This window comes from Saccostrea echinata, unplaced genomic scaffold, assembly GCF_033153115.1.
Source record: "Saccostrea echinata isolate AGI-Se365-2 ecotype Australia unplaced genomic scaffold, CSIRO_AGI_Sech_v1 ptg000032l, whole genome shotgun sequence".
NCBI classification, from domain to species: Eukaryota; Metazoa; Mollusca; class Bivalvia; order Ostreida; family Ostreidae; genus Saccostrea; species Saccostrea echinata.
Window position 1 is genome coordinate 7,844,981 of NW_026889781.1, and position 11,132 is coordinate 7,856,112.

At 32.5% G+C, this 11,132-nt stretch overlaps 2 protein-coding genes across 2 annotated transcripts; one reads left to right on the top strand and one right to left on the bottom strand.

Annotated features, from left to right (window-relative positions):
* The first annotated feature begins 2,358 nt into the window (after positions 1–2,358).
* On the top strand, positions 2,359–3,568 carry LOC133198020 (uncharacterized protein C18orf19 homolog A-like). The gene has a single exon (XM_061334168.1). It carries the CDS (start codon positions 2,382–2,384, stop codon positions 3,186–3,188), a length of 807 nt encoding a protein of 268 aa, XP_061190152.1. The 5' UTR covers positions 2,359–2,381; the 3' UTR covers positions 3,189–3,568.
* An 861-nt stretch (positions 3,569–4,429) lies between these two features.
* Positions 4,430–10,915, bottom strand: LOC133198018 (carnosine N-methyltransferase-like). Its single transcript, XM_061334167.1, has 8 exons — positions 10,817–10,915; positions 10,516–10,717; positions 8,949–9,112; positions 7,813–7,953; positions 7,019–7,197; positions 6,586–6,699; positions 5,486–5,589; positions 4,430–4,898 (listed from the first exon to the last, which is right to left on the bottom strand). Exons 1-8 carry the CDS (start codon positions 10,909–10,911, stop codon positions 4,782–4,784), a joined length of 1,116 nt encoding a protein of 371 aa, XP_061190151.1. The 5' UTR covers positions 10,912–10,915; the 3' UTR covers positions 4,430–4,781.
* Between the last annotated feature and the right edge of the window lie 217 nt (positions 10,916–11,132).

The window sequence follows — 11,132 nt, forward strand, 5'->3', positions numbered from 1 at the left end:
TCATATCATGCAATAAATTTTGCTATAGGACTGTATTCTTCTGTTTCATTGACAGAAAAAAATTAAGGTTTTTAAACTTTCGTAATTCATAAGTGCGTCGGAAAAACTGAATAAAAAACTCTGATCGAAGAAATTATAAATTACTGTCATCATCATTGGCGTAACATACTAGTATATAATATATAGAATCTTTATAAACAAGAAGGCTGTCTACACATCATTTTCTCAAAGTGTGAAATTATTTACATGTAATCATATATGGTTGAAAAGGGGAGAAATATCATATTAATATTGCCAATTAATTCAATTTTTTTGACGTTATAAATGTGACTTATGCACAGTACGTAATCGGGCGCAATTTACATGTCATTTTCCCGGCCACATTTCCAATTTCTGTATTCAGGAAATGATGCGATACAAACAAAGCTTTTCAAAAATCATAAAAATAACAACTAAATGTATGGTTTTATTTCAGTTTAATGAATAAGTTTTAGCTGCATAAAAGTTTCAATTTCTTTCTCATTTTCTCAGAAATGTCCTATAAAAAAGTAATTTTAAAATGCGTAGATTTATTAGGGTGATTCACAAAGGAAGACTTTGAACATCAGAAAAAAAGGTCACAATTTCTCAATATCTAAAAGATTAGAAATGTATACACCATTTACTACCAAAAGAAGTCAAAAAATATATATCAATCCAAGCAAGTATTGCTTGTAGCGAACTGCCATTAATGACCGATGAGATTTTTTAATAAGAAAATAACCTCAATGGAAGTTCTTTTACAAAAGAACTTACGACTAAGACCCAAAAATTTAGTTGATTGTAATATTTTGCAGAATTGATGACTCTGTTTGAAATTGCTAGCATAAAAATATATATTGTTAAATTCTTTTTAAAAAGATTAAAACCATTTTCATTTATACATATAAAAAAGTAATAAGCAGAATTAAATGTTGGTCTTAGTCGTAAGTTCTTTTGTAAAAGGGGCCCCAGGATAAGTAATTACGTACCGTTCAGACATTCAAATGTATAAAGGTTGGTTTTTTTTTTAATTCACACGCAAAAATTTTTCAGAAATATAGATACTTCCACGCAAAACAAACAGCATAAATATACAATTTATTATACGCGAAATTGCCAATTATGAGCTAGCATCAGCAGAGATTTCTTTTCCGAAAATGAAAAGGGAACAAATTATCTTCTTGCTACGATAAGGTAAGTGATTCAGTAATCTTGCTCTTGTTTATAATTCAGCTGATGTAGTACTCTGGTACTAATTCCCTCAGTTGAGGCCATCCCTCATTGTGTGTTTAATTCTGCCTCTTGCATACATTCCTTTGGTAATATACTGTATATAAACGTCGAGGATGGGACCCTCATTTGTTTATAAAATTGTTTCTTACCTTCTGTATTTTGATATACAGTAAAGGGCCAATCTCTACATGTAAAACTTTAAAAAAGCGATATTGGAATATAAATGTGATGGGTTAGGAATTCATGTTAGGTAAGAAATCGTGTCTTACATGTATATCTTAAAATAAAAAAATTCTCAGAAGCGGAGGGGGGGGGGGGGGCAGCGGTTCTGGGTTCTTACACCATCCATTTGTCAGGTACCTGTGCTCATAACATAATTACAGTGGCATTTACATTTTGTTTGCCTTTGAATAACCTAATTTCTCGAAAAGATACGACTGTTCTGTCATAAAAGTGTATTTTTTAATATTTAGTGGGTCCTTTACGTTGTTCCATGTTTTTGTTAAAAGGAGAAAGCACATTTTTACGCATACTTGGAAAAATGGAGCTTAGACCCACTCATACTGGGAAAAAATGTGTAATAGTATGAAGAAATGATCTCCTTTTTGTCATACCTTTGGTATGTGCATGCTCTTCCCTTCATAGACGAAAAGTTTCAATATTTGTGATATTAAAGCAAATTGTGAAGATATCACATAAAATATACATAAATGTTAACTGAAATAAGAAAGAAAATTTTGTTTGATTTTCATTTTCTTATTTGTCGCACCATGGGCATTTTTTCGGTTTATTCGCCCGTCTTCTTTGTCGATAAAATAGTTATCACCAATTTTATCACATTAAGTAGAAAAGTACCTTCCATGAGAGACAAACATGTTCCTGATTTCATTAAGCACAAAGTATCTTCAACAATGAACTTTTCCACCAGTAGAATGTAAACCGGATTTATCCTCTCCTGTAATATGGTTCAGTAACTAGTAAATTCACTGATATTTAGATCTTTCAAACGCTTAATGAGACAAGGATACTCTATACGATTCGTAAGCGCTTTTTTGGTCAAGATGAAAAAATTTTAGACATATGGCAGGTAAACAGTAGTCTGTGAAGTTCGTGAAAATTAAATAAATATGCACCAGTTTAAGAGCAATATGTGCCTTTTAAATTCCGTCTTGAGAAACGGGAGCCATCTTGGAATTTTAAATCAGAAAATGCCAATGACGGTGCGGTTATGTGGGTCACATTTTGGGACAAGCACTGCTTGTGCATCGTTCAAGGGCTGTGCATCCAGACTATTTACCCAAATTCCCATTTTGAACATTAGAACTTGTACACCTCATGGTATAAGATGTTTACATGTCATAAATGGTGCTTACACATCTAAAAACACAACTGCCTGCAACAATTCATTTCCGGCACTCTTGAATACAATAAATGTCACTCATGTTAACATCGACAACAGATCGTTTGCAACTTCAGTGCTCTTACTGTGCGAGAAAAAATTAGATCTATCCCAAGAGAAGAGTTCAGAGAACACTACTAATGAAGACGTCTCGAACCAGGAGACAAGCACAAACTCTGAAAATGTCGAAGCTCAACTTACACAACGGCAGAAACTCAAGAGGGCAGTGAAAGAATATGGACCCGTGGTCATCATTTTCCACATATGTATTGCGTTGATGTCCCTGGGATTCTTCTATTTCTTAGTGTCTGTCGGAGTTGATGTTGTCGGAATTCTCAGGAAGCTAGGGGTCTCGGAACAGATTTTAGAATCGGCTCTTGCAGCAGGGGCTAGTACATTTGTTATTGCTTATGCAGTTCACAAAATGTTCGCTGTGCCGCGTATTGGGATAACCTTGACCTGTGCTCCCATAATTGTTCGCAAGCTTCGGAAGATTGGAATTTTCAAGCCCCCAAAACCAAGCATCAAAAAATAATGTGAACAATTGACTGTGCTTTTTGCATTTACATGGAAATAGATGTGTGACTGTTAGTCAGTGATATTGAAAGAGCATCTACTGGATAGGACAAAAAATGTAGTTTATCTATATGTGACCACTTATTGGCCATATAATATGGCATGTGATTGTGTATTAAATTTATATTACATGCCAAATATTATAATTATATATCATTGCTAAGATTGAAGAACAAATCTTGTAAAAATCAAGAAAAGATATTTATCATGTAATCAAAAACAAGAAGAGCATTAGTTAGATATTCATATAGTTAATCTCCAAGAGATTTGATTAATTTATTTCATCAAATTTAAATCTATGCTGCAGACTATTTTATCTCCTTAAAAAATTTAAAATAATGTTGTTTTTTGTTTTGTTTTGTTTTGTTTTTCAAATATTTACATCAAACAAATGAAATCTTAGGGAAAAGGTTGTAATGATGAAATTGTCTATGTACTGAATTCCAAATCAATGACAATAAATTATTTAATAATCTAAACATGATACAAGTAACTTATTTTGTTCTCTAAGTTGGCATATGACTTATTGACCATAACATGTGTAGATGTACAGGCCAATGGACATGTACACAACCTAAGTAAATTCAGAAGCCCTTTTCACACACAAAAAAAATCTAATATGAAAATCTGACATCTCTAAAATATCTTTGTTTTATAAAGATATTATATTTTTCTAAAAAGATTATTCACAATATATTCTAAATTAATAATATATACATATGATTTTTGTGTGTGCATATGACTTATTACCGATATACCTTAGGTACTTGTTGGAGAATTGCAAAATATTTGTCTTATTAATATTCATGAGATAATTTTGCAAAAAGGTTCACAGACCTCCATTTACTCCCCGAGAGGGTCTGACCCTCTATGCCATAGTGTAAAAAGAGGTCTGGCTTTATTCAGATTGACCTTTACAAAGGGATTAAAAGATGCCATCTAAAATTCCTTTTTATTTGGAAGTTTTTTGAGTTACATGTATACAACAAATTAAAATCGCCACTATATATCCCTTGCTCATTTTGTCTTGCTAATATTTAATAAATTGTAGTTAAGTGTGATAAACAACTTAATTTCTTGTTTACTCCCTGTATTTTAACATGTTTGATAAAATATGTTTAATTTAGCATACACAAATACAATTTTTTTTTTATTTTCTTGCAAAATCATTGGTAAAAGACATCAAAAGACAAGATAATATTCGAAAGTCATGTAAGGGATTTATTTAAAATATTGGTTCTGAAGGATGCTTTTTTCCAAATTTTCTTTCCTGTTCTTGCCAGGGGGAAAATCTGGCTTTTCATCACATGGGAAATACTAATATTATATCCTAGCTAAATCTACAAAACAAAAACCTGTATACTCAAAAACAACAATGTTGACATCACAGAGTTCTTTCCCTTCACACTAGTTTATACTTGTGACTTGCAATTCATGGATACTCCAAAGTCCAACCAAATCTCATAATGCAATTGGTCTGTAACCATAAAGATAGCTTGCTGTTGCCATGGGGAAGTTTGTAACCATGGATAAAACTGAAGGTGATGGAATGTCAGGCAGTTTTTGCTTCCTTTGGTTTTTGACAGACAAACATAACACTGCTATATCTATATTGAAGCATGGAGGCTGGGTTCTGTGTGTAGGTTGTGGAAATATCTGTTTCTTCTTTCTGTAATCAGAACATCACACTAGGAATATGTTTTATGGGTTTTATCACACAAGTACTTCTTTGGTGTGTCCACACCTCAAAATATATTACTACCTTAATAAAAACTATATGAATTAATAAATTCCAGGGGTGTGCTTGCACGACAGTTCAAAAATCATTAATTTTTTTTCCATTTGAAGATTTTTTAAATGCATACCAAAGCAAAATTTGAACTGTTATCTGACCTTTAATTCTTGTTTCATTTTATTAATTGAACAAGGACCCTTTGAGGGATTTCATGCATTTGTTTTTTGGGTCATTTTTAGCCTAGTTGTTCTTTAGAAATTTATTAAAATGCCCCATCTTTTTTTCAACATTTCCAAATTATCTCCTTTTGCAACAGAGAGACAATTCTTCCTTTTTGAAAGTTTGCATACCTTTTACAAATGTAATTCTTTTTACAAAGTCAAATTGAAAATGACTGAATTTGAAAATGGGGTCAGTTTACAAATGACAGGCAGATAGATGAACAATAAGTTCACCCAAACTTTCAGTTCAAGCAATTTAAAAATATATACTTTAATTCTCACAGAAGAACGGATACTTACCTGAATAACAAATCCGACTTTTTTGATAACTTTCTTGACTTCCTCGTAACTCAGCTCTATGGAAGTCTCATTTTCAATATCAGCATAGTGATAAAGCAGGGGACCTGTAAGAAAAGATTTAAAATAAACTGATGTCTAATAAAATTCAGACTTAGGTCTACTTCAGTTATTATTATTCTGACTTTATGATACTAAATTGTCTAGTTGTGCGGATCCTACGAAATTTACCTAGTAGATTCTTTGCAATTTTCTTACAATTGCTGGATCCTATCAGATATTATAAATTTAGATTTATATTATCTAGGCTTTTTTGCATTTATCTAGATTCCATGAAATTGATTTACATTACCTAGATCTTATGACATTTTATACAATTCCTTGATTCTAGATTTGATTACATTTACCTAGATTCTATGATTATTTATTACATTATATAGATCCTAATATGAGGTTTTATTACATTTACTTAATGTCCAATGAGATATCATTACATTTATCTACATATTTAGATTTTATTTCCTTACTTACATCCTTTGAAATTTCATTATCTTTACCTAGACCATATAAAATTTTATTACACTTACCTTTATCTTTTGACATTTTACTAAATTTACCTAGATCCTATGATATTTTGTTACATTACCTTGATCCTATGAGATTTCATTACAATACTTAGATCCTATGACATTTTATTACATTAGGCCAAACAAAAAAATATGTGTGGTTCCGGTTACACTTCCAAAAAAATTAGGGTAGGTAGGTAGGGAATTTTAGCAAAATGATTTTCTTAATTTTTTCTTTAGAAATAATACCTATCACTGCTTTGCAAATGGCATTTAGATGTGGTGTGATAATATACTAGTCAATATTGGTAGGGGACACCTACATGCTAGTTTGCTTTGGATTTAACACTATTAAACTATGTTTTGCAAGGAGGCCATAATTTCTGAAACTAAAACTTAAACTGGAGTCATTGATGGAAATCAGGGAAAATTCCGGAAAAAATATGAAAATTGCCAAAAAAAAAGTTTAGGGTCGGGGGTATAAAATAGGGAAGGTCGGGTAACCGGAACCACACATATTTTTTTATTTGGCCTTACCTAGATTGACCCAGTAACCTCCAGGTTTGAGTATATCATAAATCGTCTCTATGTAAGCTATTACATTATGTGCTGTGTCCAGAAAAAACACTGTGGCCACACAGTCATATGCATCTGAAAGCAAAATTACACAATTTTAGGCCATGTTTATTTGCCATTCCTATCAAAGTCTGTTTCATCTATTTCTGCCTCAAAACATACATTGTAGCAAACTATTGTGGGTGGTCAAAAAATTTACTTACCATTATTTCCTAAACAATGTGAATTTCAACTTTTGAGAAACGCTTAATAATTATGCAACCTCGTTCCATACATAAAAAACATAGCTTTTCATTAATTTTAACTGAATTTGAAGAATCTATGTTAATCCTTTAAAATCTATTCAAGTGCTACAACACACAAATGACAACATGGAACGGAATGTCAATATTACCGGGAGTTTGATACACCTCTAGAAAGTCTCCAGCTGCCATGGAAAAATCTGAGGTAGGTGGAAGGTCACTAGGGTTAACATCTGGAAATTTGATTGGCTGGATCTGATCAGCTGACATTTTGTTGTTTGTCCATTGGTGTATCCAAGGATACAAGGTAAAACAATCTACTTCAGAGCATCTGCAGGGATGATGAATTATACAAAGGCAGAACTTACATTATATTCAATACTCTTCAAAAAGTTCGAATTCCCAAAGAAAAGGGAAAATTAAACTGTAACAATTCTAATTAGGTGTTCAACACCTGCATGGTGTCAATCAAATCAATAAATCCATGATAGCCTGCCTTCACATTCAGCAATGAATTTATATACTGTGGCTTCTTAATAAAAATCCCCTCCCAAAAAAAAAAATAAAGATAATGAATATCATAAAATTCAAATGCCATATAAATTATGATAGTATCTTGAGCAGTACAATTAGTCTGGAAGATACAAGGGTTTATAAATTCTACAGCATTGGTTTAAAAATGCGAGTGATTCCTAATACATGTACACATACATATATTACTCTCTTTGGAAGAAATATTGAAATATGGGAGAATTCATATAATTTTATATGACAGGGAGTTGAAAATTTTAAAAGCTAAAAACCTGGGAATCTTCAACAAAATATTGCAAAATCTATGCTTCAAAAATATATCTGCTTGAGAAAATTGCTAGAAATAAATTCAAACCAAACGTAGTAGACTAGTTACTATGACAACAATCTGTCACAATTCTTCTTTGATCCTTACTTGTTTAAAACAAAATTTGAGGCAAGCAACATGAAAAGACTCCATTCGTTTCCCTGACAACGATATCCACTCTTGGCAAACTCGAAGGCCAACCTCCCAAGCCCTGCTCCCGGCACCAGAATTCCCACTGAAGAAGGATCTCTGCAATACAAGGTCAAGGTCAGTTCAGTAAAACACTTCAAGGACCTTGATTTGAAAAAAAATTGGAATCTATACTCGTTAAGGAATCTTTCAAATATGTTTTGTTTATCCTGGTCCAGTAATTGTTAATCTTTTTTTTTCAAAATGATCCATCCCTATTTTCCCCTTTGAAATGGGGAGTGGCCCTCCATTTGAATAAATTTAAATCCCCTTCACCCAAGAATGCTTTGTGGCAAAGTTGAAAATGTAACAGTGACAATAGACAGATCAGACAAACTTTGATCAAAAAAGCTAACTGAAGCTTTCAGCTCATAAGAGTTAAAAAATATACATAACAAATATTGGGACAAGTCTAATTCTAACAAATTAACCTTAAAAATGTAACACAACTTAAGAGTTCAACACTGCCGGTTACCTATAATACGAACGGTTAAAGCTGGCTTAGCAACTCACTTTACAAATAACTGTAAAATCACTTACTGTAAACCAACTTTTATTTGCGTACGAGAAATATCCACATGTTTTGTGACCTACTTTAACTCGCGAATATTAATTGCTGTGAACCATTTTTTCTGCTTTGTATTTGTAGAGAATGTTTCCTCAGTCATGAAAATTAATTGTCGCAGATTGATTTTAAACGGACTAATCATGAATAAAAGATGATGCGAATAATAGTTGGTTTACAGTATTTTTTGTGGGGTCAAATTTTCATGATTTGTGGAAAAATAACTTATTCGAAGGGATTATATTTCATGGGTAAAGTAGAAACATTATACAGCAGAAAAAAATCTTCATATTTCAATACAAATTTGTGGGTTTCTGCATACCATGAAAACAACAGAATTAAAAACCCACGAAAATTAGTGGTATCACATTATCATCTGTAATCTGTCATATATGGACCAAAAAAATAATGTTTCTCTTATATCTGAGTCATAACCATGATAACTGCATTAAAACTTAAATTTAATCTATCAAACGTACTAAATACATACCTATCGCTGAATATGTCCTTGACCTCTGCTATAACAGGGTCATAACAAGCCTTTCTCTCTTCTTCCCCTGTTGTGCTCCAGTCTCTTACAATCTGCTTTAGGGTTGTCTTGACCTTGTCCATGTCAAAGTTAGTGGGGGGCATTTGCTTCAGATTTTCTTCTGGCTATTTGAGTAATAAGAATAATGCTCATTTATATAATTATCAGTTTTTAAAAGTCATTTATATTATTGGTTCTAGGCACTTTTTATCTGCTTTGCTTGAGACATTTGACTTGAATAAAAAATAATTTTTAAGAATTGACCATTTCAATTTTATTTTTGCATTCATATTAAACAGGGGTGTGCAATTACCATTGCCAGACGCCCGGGGCTACCAATTTTAGAGGTCGGGCTATCATAAATCTATACTGCATTAGCCTGTTGGGCTAGTAAATCTAAAACAAAAGTATACATATATTTACGTTGACTCAATTGATGTACGAATTAACTTTGTTGTAAAATCATAATCTTTAATTCGTTTTAACCTACATGTATTGTGTGTTGCTATCACCAGTCGTTTCAGTGACAATTATAGTCGATAAAAATAGGGAGAAGTACCTGACAATAACAAAGCGTTAATCATTATTTGTTTTATTTATTTCAACTTAAATGTTTTGTTTTTTTTACCTTTCTGTTATATTATACATATATTGTTTTCAGTAGTTAATGGGCTAGTGACTGGCAACCTCGGACTAGTAACTTTGTAACTGCCACTAGCCCAACGAGCTAGTTACTAATTTTTGTACTTGCACACCCCTGCATAATCCACAGCTACAAGTATTGATGCTACCAATGACAGAGGCTTAAGGTGAAGAAGATAAAAAATTACCTGTCTGTGGTTTACAGTCTGACTATAAAAAAATTTTATACAATGGAGATATATCAATTTTATATTACAATTATCCAATAATTGATACCTCCGACCTTTTATGTGCACTGGTAGATGGAACGTTTTATTTGTTCTTCAAACAAGTCTTAATGATAGACTTTGTTCCTTGTATTTGCAATGTAACAAAATAAACAGGGTGATGACTCTAATCACTGCATATAAACAATTCAGAAAGTTCCCATTGGCAAAATGGTGGAAAAATGGTGAGAAAATGTGTTGATTTTCTTCATTATACTGAATTGATTTTTGAGTAGAAGGCACAAGCAAGCTTAAAAATATGTGTTATGAATAATTTGTTGGTTATTTTCTTCCTTAATATTCTTCGAAGTCTTGCCATAGCTGTTCTTTTGCTAAGAATGATCAAGAAATCAACTCAACTAACTTTCAAAGAGATTTCACAGAGAAAAAAAAATAGAAATGGAAATATTTGGTAGTAAGGAAGATCTGTTCAAGAGTGCTAGATATCTAGTGCACAGTGTTCATGTTAGGCGCTACAATCTTGAACGTAACCCAGAGGCCTGTTCAATAGAGCGAACGTTTGCAAGCGCTCGCCAAAATTCCTTATCTTTCCAATAGAAATGTTTGCGAACGTTTGCTCTGTTGAACAGGCCTGTGACTTCATTTAAAAAATAACAAACCTTGTCATCAGCTTCATGTGTTTTGTTCTCGAACATACATTCGGCATCTTTAATAATAAGGCGAATTATTTCATAATTATGGGTGATGCACGTTTGTATAGTTTTAAGATTGTCCAAGAACTGTGGGATATATTCCTGGTGATGCTGGGGAAGACCGTTGAAAGACTTTTCTGCCGTGTAAACTCGCCGCATGGAGTGACTTCTGAAGAAAAGGAAAGGTAATCTTGAAGATTTCTTAAAAAATTCATCAAAGAAAGAAATATCAAAATGTGTTTTTTGAAGAACAGAATGATTGTGTTACCTGTAAAACTTGAAAGCGTTAAGAATTCTGATAAAATGTTCCTTCTCTGCTTGTTCTTCATCTTTCTTCTCGATTTCGTCCACATCGTCCGCCATGCTGATTTTGTACAGGAATCCCGAACCCGACTTTATAAAATATCGGACATTTTTTTCATATCTAAGCACAAGTTTGCCCATCAGATCTGTTTATGTTTGGATACTCGGCTTTGTGTCACCAAAAATTTAATATCTAGATACTTACCATTTTTTATTTATTTTAAACATGTATAAAGCTCAGGTGGACTAAGCCAGGCCACTATATAAGGACTTTGTCCTGG

What these genes read in the sequence shown, in the direction of transcription:
- LOC133198018 (XM_061334167.1), bottom strand. Translation starts at nt 10,911, where the DNA reads ATGGCGGACGATGTGGACGAAATCGAGAAGAAAGATGAAGAACAAGCA. An exon ending in CACATGAAGCTGATGACAAG is followed by an intron (nt 9,113 to 10,515) that starts GTTTGTTATTTT and finishes TTACTCAAATAG; the next exon opens with CCAGAAGAAAATCTGAAGCA. An exon ending in TCAAATTTTGTTTTAAACAA is followed by an intron (nt 7,198 to 7,812) that starts GTAAGGATCAAA and finishes TCATCCCTGCAG; the next exon opens with ATGCTCTGAAGTAGATTGTT.
- LOC133198020 (XM_061334168.1), top strand. Translation starts at nt 2,382, where the DNA reads ATGCACCAGTTTAAGAGCAATATGTGCCTTTTAAATTCCGTCTTGAGA.